The sequence below is a fragment of the Gopherus flavomarginatus genome, chromosome 5 (genome assembly GCF_025201925.1).
Source record: "Gopherus flavomarginatus isolate rGopFla2 chromosome 5, rGopFla2.mat.asm, whole genome shotgun sequence".
NCBI lineage: Eukaryota > Metazoa > Chordata > Testudines > Testudinidae > Gopherus > Gopherus flavomarginatus.
In genome coordinates this window covers 131,239,763-131,262,323 of record NC_066621.1, presented here as the reverse complement: position 1 = coordinate 131,262,323, position 22,561 = coordinate 131,239,763, and the positions used below count along the sequence as shown (strand labels likewise).

At 43.2% G+C, this 22,561-nt stretch overlaps 1 protein-coding gene across 7 annotated transcripts in view; it reads right to left on the bottom strand.

The window, feature by feature from the left end:
- UNC79 (unc-79 homolog, NALCN channel complex subunit) overlaps positions 1-22,561 on the bottom strand; it is a 151,714-nt gene that overhangs the window by 27,761 nt on the left and 101,392 nt on the right. For all 7 annotated transcript variants that reach the window (XM_050953167.1, XM_050953166.1, XM_050953161.1 and 4 more), the window contains 7 exons: positions 19,375-19,413; positions 17,847-17,959; positions 17,671-17,756; positions 16,533-16,706; positions 15,136-15,204; positions 14,448-14,558; positions 6,686-6,790 (listed from right to left, as the gene is read on the bottom strand). In XM_050953167.1, the coding sequence (XP_050809124.1) occupies positions 6,686-6,790; positions 14,448-14,558; positions 15,136-15,204; positions 16,533-16,706; positions 17,671-17,756; positions 17,847-17,959; positions 19,375-19,413 (697 nt within the window). The remainder of the gene's footprint in view (positions 1-6,685; positions 6,791-14,447; positions 14,559-15,135; positions 15,205-16,532; positions 16,707-17,670; positions 17,757-17,846; positions 17,960-19,374; positions 19,414-22,561) is intronic.

The following is a 22,561-nucleotide window of genomic DNA, read 5'->3' as shown; positions in this document are numbered from 1 at the left end:
TCGGTGTTATCCTCGGTTGAACAAAATTTGGATGCTAGGCAAAAAAACCAACAACCACCAAGAAACCTTGCAATAAATAAATCATCAAAATGTAAAAACCATGCTTAAATAGATGCTTATATTGATCTTGTAACTATCAATTTTCAGAATACAATTAACCCTAATGGAAAGTTTCACTAATTAATTTGAATATTTGGATATAAATGTCGATCAACATGTAAAACAAAAAAACAGAGGGAAGAGAATATAATACTGAGGAACCCAGAGAATATGGGAAACTAAGAGAGTCTAAACCAACAGTTTCTGAGTCTGCAAACAATCATTTGTGAAATGTTAATATGACCACAACTACCTGCCAAACTCTTCACTTAGACCAGTAACAAAATGAAAGTAATAATACACTACAGTAGACAAGCATGTTTCACATTCAGCTAATGACTAAATTCTAGGCCAAAGTCAAACCTTCAACTTTTCTAAGAGTGACAACAGCAGAATTACAGCAGTACAGATTTGTTCTTTCTGAATTACTGGACCTTTCAGATAAACAAATCTCTGCTTAACATAATGCAGAACAACAACTGAAGAAACTAGGGCCCAGAGGTGCTGAGTGACTCCTGAGAAGGGTTCTCTCCCCTCAGTTTCCATTAAAGTCAATGAGAATGTAACAGAGTGGCTTGCCCACAGGTTGGAGAGACTGGGGCTAAGCCTGATTATGAGATGAGCCCCAGCTGAGAAGTGTTTGGTCATTCCAATGTAAAAGGCTACAGGAAGCTGAAAGTGTGAGGGGGCAGTTATTGAGTATGGGTGCAAGGCATCCCATGCAGCATCAAAAACAAATTTGGGAAAGCTTGACTCAATTCAAGCTCAAGTGTTGCAAATTGCTTGTGGTGCCTTCATCACAGTGCCGCTGCATGTACTGCAGATAGCTGCAGGTGAAATGCCTCTTAACGTTTAGAGGGAAGGTTTGAGACTTAACCTTTTGGGCTAAAGTCATTGGAAACAGTGAAGACGGAAACACTAAGCAAATATATGATGCATGCTGGGTATTAAGGAGTCGACAGGTAGGGCAAAAACTCAAAATGCCTCATCTCAGTAGGGTTAAAGAGTGGACAAAAGAATTAGTGAAAACAAAGACCTAAAAGAGATTAAAATCTATAGTTTTGGGGAAATACATTACAACTGAGGTGAGGGATAGCTCAGTGGTTTCAGCATTAGCCTGCCAAACCCCCAGTTGTGAGTTCAATCCTTGAGGGGGCCATTTGGGGATTGGTCCTGCTTTAAGCAGGGGGTTGGACTAGATGATCTCCTGAGGTCCCTTCCAACCCTAATAATCTATGATTCTAACTGGAGAATTACACCTCCTGAGGTAGATACAAAACAGTATAATGAATTTCAAAGAGGAAAAGGAGTGTTAAATATGCAGGATACAGCAAATCAATTCATTTGTGATAAGTGGGGATGCTAATGCCTAATGTATACTGATGGCTCCAAAGACGTAAGAACAGGAAGAGTGAGAGCAGCATTCTGTGGCCCTTCACACAAAAAGCTGTACGGCTATCAAATTCTGTAACCACTTTGACAGCTAACCTGGCATGGATAATGCTGGCATTAAATTGGGTCATAGCTGAGCACCCGGCCACCATGGTCATCCTGTCTGATTCCTTATCATGATTCCTGGCAATCAGAAATGGCACTTCAGACAGCAGAAATAATATGCTTAATGAATTATTACTGTTAACAGAATTGACACGGGTGTAATCATAGTAACAGCATGGATCCCAGCGCATGCAGGGGTGGTGGGTATTGAGCAGGCAGACGAAGTGGCAAAAACTGCTGTCAAACACAAGCAAGTTGATTTAGAAATCCCCTTAAGTAAACTGAAGTTTAATAATCTAATTAAAAATGAGTTAAGAGAGGAATGGCAGGAAATATAGGCACAAGAAGCAAAGGGGAAAAGATTCCGTGAAATACACCCAAGAGTCAAAAATGCTGATCTATTCCAAGGCCTTGAGAGAAAGAGTAAAGTGGTGCCATTTATAATTTTAACTGGCCATTGTGGCTTAAACAGTCATTTGTTTCTAACAAACAAACAAAGATGCAAGGTCCAGGAAACAGCTGATCATCTCCTTTGGGAACACCAAGAGTTTACCATCAAAAGGAGGTATTTATATGAAAAATTTAGAGGCCTTAAAATTTTCACTGTAATGCTTAGTAAGAGCATCAGGAAAATGGGGCCCTGGTAAAAAAAGCAGCATTGCAATTCTTTAAGAATAGGGGAAAGATGAAAGACTTTAATTCTTGAATTATTTATGGTGTCCAATGTTTGGCAGTCTTAGATTCAGCAAGTGAGTCTGCTTCACCATAAAACAGAAGAAGGGGATAGGGGAAAGGGGTGTAGATGACAGAGTAGCTGAGACTGCCAGAGGCAGGTGCTAGTTACCTGGGGAAACTTAGGAGACTGGTGGGGGGAGTTAGGCAGATAAAGCCTGTGTGTGAGAGTAAAGAAAGCTCAAAGGAAAAGCAGAGCTAGATGGGGACTGCAGAGTGAAGCTGCAGGGAGAGAGAGCCTCCTGCAATGGTCCCCAAGGAAGGGACAGTATGTCAGGGAGGAGGGGAACATTTTAAAATGTTTCTTTCTGGGAACTTTGTTAGTTTATTAAAAAAAAAAATCAGACCCCAGGTAGTGCTGCGATTGAGCAAGATTGTGCGACTATTGTTTAAGGAGCCCTGAAGGGGAAAACAAGAGCAAGGCATTGCACACATGGCCATGAGGGGGTGCTCCGTGTGACAGACAAGTTAAAAGTGCCCCACAGTAGGGGTGAATGTCAGCCCTGCCCTGAGTGCAGGGGGAGCTGGCAGAGCTGCACAAGCCAAAGGGAGCATTGTAGCGTGGGGTTGGTGGTGTCTATCCCTATGCAGCACACAGCAGCTGGACAACAGTACTAGGCTGAACACCCTTTACAAAGTGCTGTAAGGAATCATTCAAACTAAGCTCTACTTGTCAATTAAATCAGCAAGGTGAAGTGTGTATTTGCTTTTTAAAATGGTGTTTATTTTGCATACTGCTGGAGAGGACAAGCAGACGCATTATAGCTTTCCCTTGCAAGGGCTGCTTGGAGGAAGAGACTCCCCGTACCTCTTCCAACCTACTCAGGACACCTGTGCCCCAGCCAGGCATAATTTGGCCAAAGTGTTATCACTCTCCTAGTAAAGTGTGAAAAAATGATTCTCATCACATTTAGTATGTATGTCATCAGTAATGCTGATGGCAGTGAGTAATCTGAAATTAATGTGGGTGTTGAATGTACATTCCAGTAATTCCTTTGTTATTCAGCCCACGCTTGCTCTATCATTAAAATAAAGTGTTCCAAGCCCCCACGTTATCTCGATCATCTAGAGTGAATCCCAGTGTACTCTATGCATCACACATGGAGCGGTGTATATACATGTTAATAGGTGGCGGGGGGGGGGAGTCTGCAGGAACCTTTGTGAAAATGAAAACTGTCTTTGTGTTCATTTCATGCTACCCCTGCCACAGGTTTGATTAACATAAGATAATACAATTAATATGAATTTTCTACAGACTTCTCTGCACTGAAGTGGTGAAATGAGACATCTCCTCATTTCAAGGATATTGAAGTAAATCTAAAATTTTAATTACATTTATTAAAAATTAATAAATGTGATGTTACTAGCAGATTACTTTCAAGGGTGTTCCTGTGAATTTAGTGTATGGAGAAAGTGCTGGGTTGGCAGCAATTGTAGTTCTATATTTACAGGTAGACGAGAGGGAGTTTTGTTTAGCAGCTGGATCATGGGACTGAGTCAGCAGCTTTGGGTCCTCTTCCCAGCCCTTAGAAAGCACTCAGACCCTACCTGGATCAGGCACTTGAATAGGTGGTTGCACCTTACACAAGATAGGCTGTCCAGTTCCTAGCGGACAAGTCATGACATCATTAAACCACCAAAACGGTTATTAATTGACACCCTTTCCGGCAGTCTCAACAGAGGAACTCCAGCTTGAATCGGCTATGGAGATGAAACTATCTTGTCACCGGTCAAGGTAGCCCCAGGACTGAAGTGCATAGATACAGTAATGTGGAAAAGTTGGAATTGCTTAGCCTGCGATGCAGTGGCAGTCAGGCTATGTCTACATTGGCACTTTTATCGGTAAAACGTGTGTCAGCCAGGGGTGTGAAAAAACACCCTCCTGCCCAACATAAGTTTCACCAACAAAAGTGCCAGTATGGACTGTGCCATATCGGCGGGGGAGCATCTCCCGCCAACATAGGCACCGCTGCTCATTGGGTGTAGTTTAATTATGCCTATGGAGACCTCTCTCCCGTCAGCACAGAGCGGCTACCCAGGAGATCTTACAACAGGACAGCTGCAGCAGAACCTCAGTGGAGCAGGTCCTAAGCCAGAGATGGGCAAACTACGGCCTGTGGACCACATCCGGCCCACAGGACCCTCCTGCCCAGCCCCTGAGCTCCTGCTCCAGGAGGCTCGCCCCCAGCCCTCCCCTGCTGTTCCCTCTCCCCCACAGCATCAGCATGCTGCCCCGCCCCACCAGCACAATGCTCTGGGCAGCACAGCTGCAGAGCCCGGCCTGATCCAGTGCTCTGTGCTGCGTGGTGGCATGGCTGGCTCCAGCCGGATGGCGTGGCTGTAGCGCCGCCAACCACTGGTGCTCCAGGCAGCACGTTAAGGCGGTAGGGAGCAGGTGGGGTTGGACAGACGGCAGGGGAGTTCGCGGTGGTGGTCAGGGGTGTGGATAGGGGTTGGGGTGGTCAAAGGGCAAGGAACAGGGGGTTTGAATGGGTGCAGGGGTGCCGGGGGCAGTCAGGAAGGAGAGGTGGGTTGGATAGGGTGGCGGGGGACAGTCAGGGGCAGGGGTTCAGGGGGCGGTCAGGGAGAAAGGGTGGTTGGATGGGGCAGGGGTCCTGGTGGGGACAGTCAGGAATGAGAGGACAGGTTGGATGGGGCAGTGGGGAGCAGTCAGAGATGGTGGCTCCAGGGGCAGTCAAGGGACAGGGAGCGGGGGGAGGCATCAGGGGGCGAGAAGCAGGGGGCAGAGGCTTTTTAGGGAGGCACAGCCTCCCCTAACCAGCCCTCCATACAATTTCTGAAACCTGATGCGGCCCTCAGGCCAAAAAATTTGCCTGTCCTAAGCACTGAATAGCAATCAGATCGTAACTCTGGTCACTACCACTCCGGGCTGGATTTGGATCAGTGTTTTGAAGAACACTAACAATTCTCTGAGCCATCCAGTCTCCTCCTTTTGAATTACTTTGTGTTTTTGGCTGACATTACCTGAAGTCCCTGTTTAAAAAGCACATTTCTGATTTTTAATTAAAGTGGATAAAATCACTTTTCCTCACACAAAAAGAAACCTCTGTTTTTTCAATACTGCTGTTATTTTAGTTGTATATGGTTGTTTTCAGAGTTGTTTCTAATGGCTCTGTAATTTAAGCTGTTGATTTTACTGTTCTGTCAATAAGCAACTGTTTATTTTCTACAACTAATACTCCAGTGTGACTCAGGAGAGGTAATATATGCGCTGTGCGCCATTGGCCAGATAAAAGGGGAAACATTGTGATGAGCAGGACATTGTGAATGACCCAAAGAGGGCATCTACAGAGCACAAAATCCTGCTTTGGGCCATTTGTGTCACTTCAATCCTGACTCCTTGTCATTTTAAAGCTATTTAATGCAAACATTGGCCAGTCCATTGTACAGCAGAGGACAGCTACTGCCAGCTGGTTGTGTTCAAAACTGCTGGTCTTCAGTAGATGGTATTTGCTGGATGGCTTGTTTTTTCAGTTTGCTTCCACAGGAGTCCTTAAAATTCATTTTCAGTTCAAGTGGGATCCGAAGTAGGACACTGGATCTTTCTCACACTCTTGAACCTGAAAGAAGTCTGGATCCAAGTCTGCATTGCACAACTCAGGCTCACCTCTAATTCAGTCACATAGGTAGCTAGGATAGATGAAGAGTTCTTTGATTAAAGTTGGAGTTTTCAAAGGAGTCTCTGGGAGTTAGGCACCCAACCCCCATGGACTTTCAATGATATTTGAGTGCCTAATTCCCTTAGATCCCTTTGAAAATCCCAGCCTAAATCCTGTCTTGAGCCAGCAGAATAGCAAGGAGAAGAAATGGTTCCTAGGCTTGGTCTACATTACAAAGTTAGAAGAATGCTTTCAACTAGGGCAGGATCCTTAATGGACTGGACAGACATGCTGCGGAGACAACTTTGCTGCTCCTCTAAGCAGGAAAAAATTGAATCTTCGCTCATTAGTATGCCTTGCTAATCACAGTCTATCACCTGGCCAGCTGTGGAGCTATGATATGAACCCTGCAGACTGAGATTCCTTTGAGATGGGATGTGCAGGCCAGCGCATTAGCAAAAGTGCTGTGGGTCAACACCACCTTTGACAATCAGGCCACTTGTTTAGGTGCATAAATATCAATTTAGGTGTCCTAATTTAGGCATCCACGTTTTCAGATGTCATCCTTAGTTCTGAAGGACCTGATTCGGACAAGCACATGCTTAACGTCACATACTTAGCTTTTATTTGGAATGGTGAAGGACTGAATCACTACTTCTGTGCTTTGCTGAACTGAGGTCTGAGCACTCCCAATATGTGAATAGCATTAAATAGTTTTAAAGGCATATCTACTGTACCTGTACCAACAGCAGCAGGTTCGTATCTGGTAAGGGTGACTTTAACTTCAGGGCCTGCAGTAATTCTAAGATGACGCTGCGGGACAAGTAGAACTTATCCCTTTCCTAAACAGAAGGAAAAAATAAAATAAGTGAAGGTGTCTAGAAATTCACCTAAAATGCATTGATACCAAATATTGCACCACAACGCTCCCCATAGCCTCAATTTGTTTTTCATTTGTTTTTAATTGAGAACTTTAAAAAAAATGAGTTAAGAGAAAAGAAAGATGGAGGTGCATACCTTTGGCCTTGAATCCCAGAAAGCATTCAAATAACGCATCATTCATTTCTTTAATACTATGGACCAGATCCAAGGCCACTGAAGTCAATGGAAATACTACTATTGTCTTCAGTGGATTTTGCCTCAGGCCCTGTATGAGTGTTTGTATATTTTATATGTAAAGTATAGATAGATTAAATGATATATCTATGCACATATAAAGTTACATGGTTAAATCTACCTTATAAAGTAAAAAAGAATATGGACGTCAATGGCTAGGTCTGAATCAGAACAAAATTAGCACTAGACTCATGTAGCATAAGTCTTTCACTAAGCCTATCATAAAACCTGCAAATTTGATCATGAATTCTTCTGTTGTTTTCTGCACAAAATGAGTGTCTCTGTTAAACCAGCTCAGACATCTATACTGACTTAATCAGCCAAGCAGTACTTTTCCACTTCCACAGTAAAACCCTCTTAGCTACAGCTAGTGCAACAGAAACTCATTTTAAAGCACATGAGGGAAGATTAGGAGATGGAGATTAGATGATGTAGGCCAAGAACACAAGTTCTGGAGATGGGACAGATGATGAGATTAGCCGAAGATATTACAAATCTCAATCTGATATTTTCTGACTTTAAGAGATAGGATATGTGGAACCAATTTGTAAATTGTTATTGAAACTAGCAATTCAAGGGGTTTGATCACTACTGTGCAATTTGAATGAGGGAGTCCTATCCCTAGCTCCACCGCTGATTCACCAGTCCTTGATGTCACTGAATCCTTGATCCTACGAACATTTGGGGCTTATCTACACTACCAATCAAATCAATGAAATTTACATCATGCAGGAGCGTGAAAAAACCACCCCTTCTGAACGACAAAAGTTACATTGACCTAAGCACCGTCCACATCAGCGCTTTGTCAGTGAGAGACACTCTCTCATTGACATGGCTTTCACCCCTCATTGAGGTGTACTAATTATGCAGATATGAGAGTGCTCTCTCATCAGCCTAGTGCATCTTCATCAGACGCGCCACAGTGGCACAGCTGCACTGATGCACTTGTGCCGATATAGCACAGTAGTGTAGACTAGCCCTTACACAAATGATTAATTTATGTACAAGAGTAACCCCACTGAAGTCCATAGGACTGCTCATGTTAGTTAAATTTAGCACGTGCATAAGTGTTCACTGAGTCAGGGCTTTAATCTCTGTATGGCATCTGTAAATGGGTAAAATTAATACTTGCCTCTACCACACATAAGTCTTGTGAGGTTTCATTAACCAGCAGCCACGCAAGGTAGTAAGTGCAACTGAGAGGGAAAACGGCTGAACGAGTTGGGGACTGGGAAAAGTCTTGGCTCTGCCCCGCCCCCCCCAACACTGCAGGCTGCATAGCTCTTCCTCTTCGAACAAGCCTTTCCAAGTATAGCAAGAATGACACTCACCACAGTAGAGCTGGCCAGTGGATGACAACTCCATTGCACAGCAACTTTCAAGGTTTCAAAATCTGTTTTCATTCTTATTGGAACAAAATCCAAAACCTTTTGAACGTGTCAGTGAACAATGCCATTGTACCAAAATGTCTGTTTTTTATTCGGGAAGAGGTGCCAAAATGTCTAAGGTGTTTGTCTGTCCTGGTGGGTAGGGCGCTGGCCTGGGATACAGGAGACCCGCGTTCACCTCCCTGCTCTGCCTGATTCAAAGGAGAGTTTATCATCCCAGAGCACTCTGATTCAGGAAGCTTCCCACACCAGTGCCCTAACCATCAGGCTACAGAGCACAACAGCCCTTTTCTCTTAACCCCAAAAAACTTTCTTGTTGAAGCCGAAACATTTTGGCTTTGACAAAACAGCATATTTCGATCATATGAAAATTTCACTGAAAATGTTCTGACCAGCTCTATGCATTGTTACCTTAGTCTTTGCAAAAGTGGCCCCACCCCCAAACCATTATCACTAATAAAAACAATTTAAAAAGAAAAGGAAAGGAAAGAAAAACTGTAGAAAACAAATCAACTATCATCAACAAACAAAAAATACCCCAGAGTTTTTACCCTGAAAAGGGAGCAGAACAAGAGACTCCATAAACTGGACTAGGGGATTTGCTACTGCTACGGATTTTATGTGTTAGGCATTCAGATACTACAGGTTATCATAGAATCACAGAATATCAGGGTTGGAAGGGAACTCAGGAGGTCATCTAGTCCAACCCCCTGCCCAAAGCTGGGCCAACCCCAACTAAATCATCCCAGACAGGGCTTTGTCAAGCCAGGCCTTAAAAACCTCTAAGGATGGAGATTCCACCACCTTCTTAGGTAACCCATTCCAGTGCTTCACCACCCTCCCAAGTAATGAGCAGCAGCATAAAACTCTACAATAAAAAGACAGACAGAGTACTTTGCTAGACACTAACAATCATGGACTGAATAGAGACACTGGATTTATGGCTTATTACAACAAACTGTAGACCACTATCCCCCCTTTTTGTCCTATGACTGCAGCGGTATTTATGGGCCACTTCACATTAAATTGTCCCTCAGAATACGTGCTAACCACTTATGCTAAACTCTCTGTTCAATCTTGTATTTAGCTGTGACACGCAGAGTACCTTTCCCAGACCTGAAGAAGTGTTCTGTGTGGCTTGAAAGCTTCTCTCTTTCACCAACAGAAGTCGGTCCAATAAAAGATGTCACCCATCTTGCTTCTCAAAGACACTTCAGGCAGTGTATGCTTCTCTGGATATAGACCTGGTAAAGTTTACTCCCTCCCTGGAGCAGTGGGGGAACCACAGTCTCTGTGAATCACAGTCTCCCTGCCAAACTATTCTAAGGACAATATAACAAAGCGCTACCCTTTACTCAGTGCAGACTTTTATCTCATGCTCTAGTCCTCCATGTTTATAAAGCACTTTGAGATCTGTGGATGATGTGCAAATGTAACACCAACAGACCTTGGTTGTCGGGATTGAACCTGGTACCTCTGACACTTAGTGTATGAGCCTCTACTGCATGAGCTAAAAGCCACATGGCTCTTAGCCAAGGCTGCAGCAGACTCATCGATCTTTAGATGGGCTAGGTACCACTAGAGGAGGCACCACACCACACCACACCACACCAAGCAGGCATAGGTACACAAACAAGGCAAATAAACTCTGGAGAACTTCCATCATTTGAAAGTATATTTCTGAAATAAATTCCTCTGCCCATACCCAATATTAGAAAGTGAGCATAGCAGTGCAAAATAAATGTATGCCGGCTGATTTACTGATACTCTAAAGAGCTAAAGTTCTTAGCTATCTGAATTAAAAACTAAATGGGCCTGATTCTGCTTTCATTTACTCCAGTTTACGTCTGGAGTCACTCCACTGAAGTCCATGGGCCAGATTCTCTTTCTCACTAAGGCCCTTTACACGACTCTGTTGGTATACATTACACAAATAACATACACATTGCCAAGTGGAGTGAAGGGGCCATCATGTAAAAGAGAATAAGGCTCAATGCTGTTACATAAGTGTAAAACTGGTATAAATGAGATTGGAATTCAGCCTGTTTCAACTTTGATCTATGGAAGCTCACTCCCTCAACAAAATGCAGTGGGCCTATATACGGAAAGGCTCCTTAGCAAGCCTTATATAAACCCTGCCAGCGGTATGTGTGGACAGCCCATCCTGGACAATGATCCCACACTTTCACAGGCCTTGGGTGGCAGGCCAGTCCTTGCCCACAGACAACCTGCCAACCTGAAACATATTCTCACCGGTAACTGCACACCGCACCATAATAACTCTAGCTCAGGAACCAATCCATGCAACAAACCTCGATGCCAACTCTGCCCACATATCTACACCAGCCACACCATCACTGGTTCATTCACCTGCACATCCACCAATGTAATATACACCATCATATGCCAGCAATGCCCCTCTGCTATGTACATCGGCCAAACTGGACCAATACAGCTACAATAACACTGTATACCCCAAAGCATACACATAGATTGAGTAAGCTATTGTTGCTATGGTTGGTTCCAACAGACAAAACTAAGTTGTGACATGGACAAGTGAATCTGAGTAGTTTATGGATTCACAAATTGTATTCTGTTCAGCATGCAGTCCTGCATGGTATTCTGTCAGATAAATTAGTCCTTTAGATACAGAGATTTCTAATATAAGAAACACAGAGGGCTGAACTGGTAAGTTTCTCCTAAGGGCAGTCATAAATTTGCTAATTCTATAAAAACATATAGTAAAGATTCAGCAATCACAAGGATAATGTAGTGTGAAGTTCTATTAAACGAAGCATTTTCTGGGTATAAATTGCAGAGAAACATTTGCTAACTATCCCATTCTGGGTCAATAGTTTGCATTAACAAATTCAAGCAGGAATTTTCACCAAGAGATATAATCCAAGCTTCCTGTTTGTAATGAAATAAGTCAATATATTCTTAGAATATGTGACTGAGAAACGTAAGGGAAAAATGCTAACCAAGATCCACACCAGAAAGAGAACTTTATTGAAATAACTGAAGTTGAGGTAGCAATAGGGTATATGTGAGGGGACCTGGCTATTTCATACATTCCAAGATTTGCTTTAGTAGCTCTGGATAAATTCTTTTATCACAGCTCAAACACAAAATGATTCAGGTGTGCTATATTGACAGTGCCAAGTATTATTTTCAGATAAATATTTTCAGATAGCATAAATTCCTGCCATTTCTTAAAATGAGAAACTATCTATAGATTAACAGTATCTGAATTCAGCCTCGGATCACCTCCGTGTGGTAGGGAAGCATCATTGTCTCCATTGTAAAGACTAGAAAAGCGAGAGTGATGGGGCGTCCAGCCCATACTGGCCTATAAAAGGGTTAAAGGAGTCATAGGGAATCTGTGTGAAAGGCAGCCAAGAGGAGATGTCCATATAAGAATAGCTGCTGGGAAGGGCAGGTTCAGTTGCTTCCTGGAACTTGAGGCTCCTACCTTGCAGGAGGAGAAAAGCTAGCACTTTGGACAGAGCAGTGCTGGGCAGGACCAGGGGAGTGAGAGCCAGCGCTGGGCTGACTGCTGACATGCTGAGGCCCTGATATAAGGGCGGAGATGGTGCTGGGGCTGCGGGAAAGTGGTCCCAGGAAGTAGGCTGAGAGGTTGGACGGGATGCAGAGCGTGGCTGCCATCTACAGGGTCTCTGGGCTGAGATGTGGGGTAGTGAGCGGTCCTGGTCTCCCTCTCACCCCCGCACATCACTGAGGAAGTGGCTGGACCGTCAGACTGCGGTACGTTCCCCCAGAAGGCGGGGGAGCACAGAGAGTGTGGCACGGTCAGGGGGTTGTTTCATGAAGAGGACGCTGTGGTTCTGGGAGTGACATGGGTCCTGGAGCAGACATGACGGCGGCGAGACACCACCAGAATAGGCTGCACTGGCCAGCAGAGCTAAACGCATGTCAGCCGGCAGGAGGCAACGCAGTGGTAAGTCGCACCCCGTCATAGCGAGGCACAGAGATTTTAAGTGACTTGACTAAGAAGTCTATGGCAGATCTGGGAACCAATTCAACACTCCTGACTCTACTCCACATGACCCATCCATCTGTCATTTACAGCCCTTGGAGTAATTATTTCTAATGGCTGGACAGGATTTCCCAGATATAGGTTTTACAAAGGAAGAGATCCTATCTTTTCCATGACACATAAAACCAAGGTACTGTCCACTTGTTACTAGAGATAGCAACTTTTTGCAAGAGTTTACCTGGGTGTCTGACAAATTCCATCTATCTGAAGTTCCCCCGTCACTTCAGCTGATAAAATGATTTAATTATTTTCTTGTCATTAAACTGCTGAGTGGCATTGATGTTACCTTTATTATGGATGCCGCATCCCCTTTCAACAGGCAGCTGTATTCTGATGAAGGGTGATGTGATCCCTGGTGTATGTGTGCAATATTGAATTGGTAAAGCATATAGTTACTTATGAAAGAAATGCTCTCCCTGGTATTAATTATTGTTATGATAACAACGACTACGTTGGGAAATAGTCTACTTTAAGGCTGGATAAGGCTTGTGTTTATTGCTTTAACAACTGAGCTGACGGACTTTATGGAATTCTGCTACAAGTTTTGTCTGTTTTCTGCTGTTTGTGTACTGCGTATCCTCTTGTCAATAACTGATATAAAAATGCATTTGGCTAATTATTATTTGTACTGTGACAGACCCAGACCAGTGGGGTACAGAAGTCTGGTAGAGGGCAAATATGCTGGTCACTGGATGAGTAGTTTTCTGTTCCCTGAGTGACCAGAGCAGGGGCTGCACTAGAGTAATCAGGAACCTGCTAGAACCAATTAAAGCAGACAGGCTGATTAGATCACCTGCAGCCAATCAAGGCAGGCTAATCAGGGCACCTGGGTTTAAAAAGGAGCTCACTCCAGTCAGGTGAGGGGAAGCCAAGGAGAGGAAGTGCGTGTGAGGAGCTGGGAGCAAGAGGCGCAAGTTGCTGAGAGTGAGAGGGTGTGCTGCTGGAGGACTAAGGAGTACAAGTGTTATCAGACACCAGGAGGAAGGTCCTGCGGTGAGGAAAAAGAAAGTGTTTGGAGGAGGCCATGGGGAAGTAGCCCAGGGAGTTGTAGCTGTCATGCAGCTGTTACAGGGGGCACTATAGACAGCTGCAATCCACAGGGCCCTGGGCTGGAACCCGGAGTAGAGGGCAGGCCCAGGTTTCCCCTAAACCTCCCAACGCCTGATCAGACACAGGAGGAATTGATCCAGACTGTGGGGAAGATCACTGAGGTGAGCAAATCTGCCAATAAGAGCAGGACCCACCAAGGTAGAGGAGGAACTTTGTCACAGTACATATAGAGTGACTTTCATCCAAGTAGCTCAAAGAGTTTTCAAAGGTGGGCACCTATCATCTCCTTTTTTACATGTGTAGTAACTGAAGCACAGAAAGCTTGAGTGATTCATACAAGGTCAAACAGGGGTAGAGTTGGGAATGCACCCCAGGTCTCTTGACTCCCAGTCCTCTGCTCTAACTATCAGTCCACACTGCTTCCCTATGAACTTTACTGTCAAGACATGCTACCAACCATAGGAAAATTTCAAAATATTTTGATTTTTTGACTGCCAGCGATGTGTGGTTGAACACACATGCTAGGGGATGTTTGATGGGATTTACATGTTCTCACATATTTTTAAATCATGCCCAAATCTCAGACATTAACTATACAGGAATGAATTTTCAAAAGGCATAAAAGGTGTATCTTGAGGATCCTGTACTCACAACCTCTACAGGAAGTTTTCTTTATTTGTGCCTGTACTAGAAAAATGAAAGTCAATATTATCAATAGGCATTGCAACAACCAAACTACTGATTAGTCAAGCTCTATTAAAACTGCTGACATGACTGAGACATGACACTGATTCCAACTTTTACCTATGCATTTCCCACTTAAGGAACTAGTAATTTTTCTTCCTTGTTTTCAGTTGTCCCTAATGGAAAATATCAGCTCATTGTTACCTTAGTGAAGGCTCGGTAGCATAAGCCGCACAGTTCTACCAGGTAGGCCAAAGTGAAGACAGCATTCTGAATGACAAAACTTAATAATTTTGAAAATGGCTCAAGAAGACTCTGCAATGAAATATGATTTTAGAGAAATCAATAGCTGAATCATTCAGCAAAATAAATTACATTCAAGTTCTGAAAAGCTTTAATGGAACAAAACCTTTATTTTTAACTCAGAGGATAAGTTGCTGTGGTATACCCCATTTCAGACAAAAGGTTGTTCTGACATATGTTTTCATGTTTATAAAACAAATTAGAAGCAAAGGAATAGAAAACAGAGTTTCACCTTTAATCCAGTGCTTACTTGATACCAGTGCTTACTGGTAGTGCTTACAAAAACTAAACTCCCACTGACCTCAACAGGAATTGCACTAGTAAGTAGACTGCAGGATCAGACTCTGGGGAAGTTTATCATTACAGTTGTTTTAGAAAAACATCAAACCTTTAGGAAGCTATACATTCACATGCAGACATTCATGTAACCTAGATTCTGAAGCTCCTGTCATTCACTATAGAATACTAAACTGCAAATTTTCATGCTCACATATAATACTTCCTTAGCGAGGGGATAAGGAACGAATCTGTAATACAATGAAGGATGGAGAACTCTGTTGCAGAAGAGTTGTGTATTTCTGGAACTTACCCGGGTGGCACTAGTGGTAGGTATCTTCAACAGGCAAATCATTATTCTTAAACTGGAATCTAAAGAACACTGTGGAAAGAGAAAAGTTAGTGTCTTCCTCTGCACACCTCTTGTTTTTAAATGGTGTCAGATGTAAACATGCAATAGGTGAAGTCAAAAAACCATCACTTCTAAATTATCTTTAACAGGATGCTGCCAATATAAATATCATAGACTGCATTGTCCTCTCCAGCAGTAAAGCCTACGGAGAAGGAAATCTCCAAGAAGGCTTGGCTTGTTGTGGTCACTCCAAATTGCTGTCAAGGATGCTGCCATTACCCTCTGTAGAACAGAAAATGCCCAACTTTTCTAGTCCAACAGAATTTGGTTAGTATGGGAACATGTTCCTGGCAGATTAACAGGAGCGTAGCGTCCTATGTTTCTGTAGCTGATCTGGGCCCCAGTATCTCTCTCTGCTCTTCTTCAGCTCTGTGTAGCTCGAAAGCTTGCCTCTCTCACCAACAGAAATTGGTCCAATACAAGATATTACCTCACCCACCCTGTTTCTCTAAAATCTTGGAACCAACATGGCTACAACAATGAAAGATATATTGAATGGTGTTTTACTGCCTGAGTGGTGTTTTTCGATGGGACCGCTCATGGAGCAACTTGTTATTCAGTATAAGTAAATGTATCAGAATCTGGCCCTTAAACGCTGATACAAAACCAGTGGAAGTCAATGGAGAGAGTTGCACTGACTTCAGTGGACTCTGAATGAGGCCTTTGGAACTTAGTTAACTGGAAAATAAGGCATCTGTGCAGGCCCCAGGAGTGTTCACAGCGCAGAACCCAGAGCCGCTGAACTTGGCCTCTACAATTATATCCTGATTAGGTTCCTCTGATGGGATTATAACCTGATCAGTCAAGCAGGATGTGTTCAACTTCTGCTGTCTGAAGGCCTCTCTGCCTGGCTGGCTATTATGTATTCATTAATTTTAAGGAATTATTTAGATATAGCTTTCTTTCTATGGGATTGAATTCTTCTTAAGGCAGTAACAGTGAATGAACTTTTTATTGCCAAGAATGTTGATTATCACTAATTTATTGTCCTAATCTGACAAAGAGAGGACGTGGAAGGTGAGGAGGAGAAAAATATTCTCACCCCAGCCATAGTTATGGTGGCTACTAAATGGAGGGTAGAGACAGAGGGATGGATCAGGCACTCTAGTGCAACCTGATCTACTGGAAATGTCTGGTAATTTACAACAAAATATCACACACTATGCTCTGTTTGTATATAACTTTCAAATAGTTTGCACATGCCTTAGCCCATAGTAGCACAGCCCTTGTGTCAGATGTTTTGGTTGATCACTTACAAATTACCCTTATAAATAAAAAACTTTATTACAACATCATACCTTAAGTGGCAAAACACAAGGCAGCTTGGTAAAGAAAGTCTGAAAATGGTTACTAATAGTGGTCCAGAGGTTACTAGGAGAATCCATTGGCAAAGCTTCCATAAATGTAGCAATGTTTTCCAAACAACGTAGCATTGCACCCCCTGCTGGCAAGTTCTTTTTGTTGTTTAAACCCTAGAAAATAAAATGCAGAATTTGAAAATAAATTAAACATCAGAAAATAAGCATCTAAACAATATTTTAAAACACACTTACAATCGCCAAGGTCAGACTAACAGTGCAATTTCCATCTTCTCCCACAAATAATTTAAAGTGCATTGCTTCTCTACAGCATCTACCTCTGATAAAGTATGAGGCAGATCATCAACAGTGACAGTGGTCAGGAAAAGATTAAAGCAGCATATATTTTCAGAATCGGCTTTAGGCAACTGAAAGACATCCAATAAGAACCAGCCACCAGCACTTCCCAGCAGACCATGTGTGACAAATTGTCTTGTACATACCTATCATTTTCCTGTATTGGAAGGAATCCCAGACTTGTGCAAATGTTTATCAGACTACAGTTGTTTTGGTCTCTAGTGGGTGAGCTGAAAAGATGTAAGCACTGCTAAAGTATCATCAAAAGCTTTGCTTACAGGGCTACTACTGAAAGAAAAAGAAGCAATCCCCAGGTTCCTGTTAGTGCTGAAAAGTATATTAGGAAGTGAGACTTGAGGTAGAGACAAGCTAAGCTGGGAGGAGAAGCAGAAAGGAACAAGCAGAGGACTAGACTTTAACTTTGAGGGATTCCACAGAGGAGGATTGCAGAGCAGGAACTGCCATTAGATACAGAGGAGAAATGGTCTTACAGGCAGCAACAGCACTATGACAAGAACCATGAACAGAAATGGAGACAGTGCAGGGAAATGAAATGGTCTGATGCATCAAGAAGGAAGAACCCAATAGCTGGCAGAAGAAGTGAGAGTAAGACTGACTGAAAACGGTGGAGGATATTATGACTTGATTCTGCTTCCATGTAAGTCAATGCAAAAATTCTCATTGTCTTTAATAGTGTAGGATCCAGCTCTTAGTATGTTAGAGGAGGACGGAAAGATATACCTGGTAGTACCTAATACAGTCAGCCTTATTGTGAACATACCTCTAATAGTTGGCTCAGTGCAGCTACGGAGCTCAGCTCACTGAAGTCCATAAGAGATGTAGCCAGGGTCCGTAAAAAACTTCCATCTGGAAATCAGAACCACATTTTTTTGATAAGTGTTGAAATGCTTGAGATGATTGGTGGTGGAAGAAATGCACTCAGGCATTGCACATTACCTTTGATACTGCTCTGGAACAGCTGTGGAAATATACCATTGGGAGCCAGCTGATGGAAAATGCAACGGAGAAATTGCTTAGCCACACCGGCAGCATTACCAGGGATCATCATGCTGCAATGAAGGGAAAAAAAGGGAGAAATTTCATAGTAGATGAAAAATATTTCCGAAAGCTGAAAATTGGAGAAGGTAAAGAAGATCCTATTATTTCTAGTAACAGATAAAGACAAGTTCAGTTATGAATACAAGAAGATGGTGATAATAATAACTCCTAGCTCTTATAAAGCACTTTTCATTAGTACACCACAAAAGGAGGCCAGGATCATTATCCTCATTTTACAGATAGGGAAACTGAGGCATAAGGAGGTAAAGTGACTTGCCAAGATCACCAAGCAGCTAGTGGCAGAGCTAGGAATAGAACACAGGCCTTCTGAGTACTCCTGAGTGCTCTGGGAAAGGTCTTGATCCAGAAAACCATGTAATCACAGGCTTAACTTGCATGACTTCAGCAGGATTATTCACATGGTTTAAGTTAGGCAAGTGCTGAAGTGCCATGGCTTGATTCTGGCCTCAACAGTTAGTTTAATTTTTTCTCATTCTCTACATAGTGTCAGGAATGTTTTTGCCATTGAGTCTTCAGCATTTGAAGCCCAGTTCTGCTCTCATTGAAGTCAATGGCAAAACTCTCACTGATTTCAGGGATGCAGAATCAGCTTCCTGGAGAACTTCCACATTTGGATGCAAGCTCCCATAAAGCTCATTCATTTACTCCTCTCTAGCACCTCCCAGCCAAAGATTTCAAAGCACTTTCCAATCATTAATGAATTAAGCAGCACAATCTTTTTACAATTTCCAAAAATGAATGCAGACCATGTGATGTCCCCATAGAAGGACAGTGGTCTATTTGCATGATGGGACATCACCTGTAGGTGTTCTCCACAATTATGGATGATTGACTTATGCTATGTCTAAACTACTGCGGTTAGTCAACCTATGTTACTTAACTCCAGCTACGTGAGTAATGTAGTTGGAGTTGATGTAGCTTATGTTGACTTACTGCGGTGTCTACACAGCGCTAAGTCGATGGGACACACTCTGCGGTCAATTTGGTGGGTCTTCGACCCCTGGCACATCGATCGACAGTGTCGATACAGTGGTAGTGTAGATATAGCCTTAGTTAAATGCATACAGATGAAAACCCTTTCCAGGGCCATACATTTTATTCACCAGCATAATGGGAAAACCACACATATAATGAGCCATGGGAATGAGCTTCGAAGGTGTGGAGTGAAATCCAGCATCCATAAAATCAATGGGAGTTTTGTCACTGACTTTACGGGGCCCTCAATTTTATCCCTGATCCAGTATGAATTTTTCCAAAGTTCAAGGAGGTTTGGATCTGGGCTTTTTGGTCCAGGCCCATCACTAGAAAACATGAGATATTTGTACCTATGTAAAAAAACACAGGATTTGATCCTTTGTTTATACATCTAGCACACTTTTTGGGAGAAAGTGAGCGGTTACCGTACCTTTCTGCTTGATTAGAAAAACAGGTACTTGATGCCAACCTGGAGTAAACAGCAGAAAACAGCAAATCAAACAAAAGTACTGTTCATAATATTTTTTAATCAAGCCAATAAAATTACCAGTAAGTAAAATTTAGTAAGTAGACGTTTTGGAGAAGATGTTTTAAAGGTCACAAGAGACCCTTTGATCAGATGCACAGGGGACTCAAATTCATTTTTGTAAAGGATAAAAGTCAAAATCAAAGTCAGTCTTGCAATATTGTCACAAATATTTGCCAGCTCCAACAAATTCTATTGCACTCCCTTATCGCCATAATGATAATGAAAGTATCTTGTATTCATAAATCAAGAACAATTACTCACCCTGGGCAATTTGGAGAGCAGAAATTTGCAGAGATGGCGTAGGAATTGTATGCTGACTGAAATCAACAGGAGTTAGGCCCTTAAGGTGCTTCTGAAAATCCCATTAGGCATCTATCTGCAACTTTAGGCTCCCAAATACCTTTGACAATCTGGCCCTACGTTGCTTTAGTGCTTTGAAAATTTTACCCTAGATCTTAAGTCTCCTGACTCCAAGTCCTCTGATCTAAACATCAGACAACACTATCTTCTCTAAGCAGTAAAAGAGCAAGTAATTCACTTGTGATGCACAGGCATAAATATCATCTGTGTTAATAGACTGGATAAAAGAAAGCAATGCACAAAAATAACTTCAGAAAAAAAAAGTTTACTAGGAACAAAACAGCAAGTACACTGAGGCCACCTGAATGCGTTCATCTCCATATCTCAGGGGTTCTCAAACTGGGGGTTGGGACCCCTCAGGGGGTCGTGAGGTTATTACATGGGGGGGTTGAGAGCTGTCAACCTCCACCCCAAACCCTGCTTTGCCTCCAGCATTTATAATGGTGTTAAATATATTTAAAAGTGTTTTTAATTTATAAGGGGGGTCACACTCAGAGGCTTGCTGTGTGAAAGGGGTCATCAGTACAAAAGTTTAAGAACCACTGCCATATCTACTTCTATGGGAATTTGCCTTGTTCTGCTTCTATTCAAAGCAATTCCTTCATGGGCCTGTAACTGCACCTTGATTAGTAAAAAATGGTGATGACCAGGACTGAATGCTAGGAAATGACAAAGTACGTTTGCCATACTGGAATGCCCCAGGTTCCTTACCACCTGCTTGGCTAATGGACTCAGATGTGTCTCACTGAGGATGCAGTATTTCCACTTTAGAGTGGAAAATGTATGACATCCCCCACATACACTTTGATAACTAATCTTCAGGAGTTTAATTGTTCACTGCTTCTCACTGGCCCTATTAGTGTTGTATTTATGAGTAACAAGTAGGATGGATGGCATCAGTCTAGATTGGAAACTCTACCACCTCCGGAGTTCATTAACACTGACAGCAGGAAACTGCAGCCTCAGAATTAATCGAAATGAAGGGCTTGATTTTCCACTATCTTCAGGCGGAGTTCAGACATGGTGGAGAGGGAGGGCTGTAGGGAGCCAGTTGCAGTTTCAGAATCCTTGACCACCAAGCCCCTGCATAAGTTAAAGCTGTAGGGGAGTAGCTTTAATTTAAGCCACGGACATAAGGTTTCTCAGGGGTGTTATGCCAATGGAGAATCAGATATAAGAGAGCTCTGCTTCACTATCCTGCTTAGGCACCACTCCTGGAATACCCCTGACAAACACTTTCCTTCCCTCTTATGCTGAGGGTTGTGAGAGCAGTTGGCACAGAAGCCATCTCCACCAGCTTTCTGCTCGCACAGCCTTTCACCACCACAGGGAGCTGCCAGAGACATTCCCTGACACAGGTAAAGGCTCTGGCAACTACCTGTGAGAAGGGAAGGCCTCAGTAGCAGGGGGAAGCATCAGGGAAAAGCTCTGGCATCATAAGGATGCAGGGTCTAGAACCCAGGTCCAAAGATCCTGGGATAGCTGACATTCCCACTGTGCCAGAGCCCCAGCCAGGGAGCACTAGGGAGAGTTGGGCCCAGAGGAAGGACTACCCAAAGGAGCCAGAGTGACAGTATCTTGTGGCCCTCTGCCTGGCTAACCACCCTATTTAGCCCTGGAGGGTGCCCCAGAAAGCTATCTGAGCAACAGCAAAGACTTTGGGCCTGCTGTGATTCCAGACCTCTCCTGATCTCCAGCCTCTGATCCCAGCCTGACCCCAATTCCTACTTCCTAATTCCAGCAAGGTACTACCTCTGATTTCCAGTCTCCGACCCTGGCATCACTTTGACCCTGACTCTTGCTTATTGAACCCAGCTCTAATGATTCCTCTGACCTCTGCTCACTGGCTGTGTGGATTCTAGCCCAGCTGTGACCACCTGGCCAGACCACCTATGCCCTGATCCCTGACATGCAATTCCCTGTGGCAGGGAAAGACCCCAACAGCCTCCTGCTGCCAGAGCCTTTCACTACCATGTGTAGTTACAAAACTCAGTGTGAACACAGCCTGCTTTGCACTCAGCAGTAGCTACAATGTATCCTACATCCCACTGCCAGTGGCATGCAATGTAGACATGCCTTGAGACAACTCTCTATGTCCTGAATCACTTATACTTCTCAGTATAGCTCTACAGGGCATTGCTGTTGTTTAATTTTAACATTTTTAAAGCCTTTGGGTATAAGCTTTCTTCCATCTGTTATCCCGGCAGAGTATGTGCCATGGAGATTCTCATCTCTGAATTATATGTGACTGGAAATAGCGGAATTTATCATGCTCTACTTCACCTTCATTTTGGGCTGCCATTTTTCAGCTATACAACAATGACCAGGAAAAAAAATAGATCACCTCAAATCCACCATACCACTGCACAGGGCCTGATATACTAGATTGGTGCACAAAGCACTGTCCCCTTCCTCTACAGCAGTGGTTCCCAAACTGGGATTTGTGAACTGTTACAGGGGGTTCTTGGGGAAAAATTCCCTAATGGCAGACAGAGCTGTACCTACGGATCCCAGGCAGCACAGGGCCAGCAGACCAGAGACCCTGGACTTCCAAGAGCTAAGGAGATCAAAGCAAGCGTATCTATCACACTAAGGACATTTAAATTTCAAGAGTCCTTATAAGAAATGGAAAAGGAGGTGGATATGTTTTGCTGTTTTTAAAATTAAATAGGCAGCTACTATTGTTTTTAAAATTATCACGAGGAACAAGTTTAAGCTTTGTTGTAAC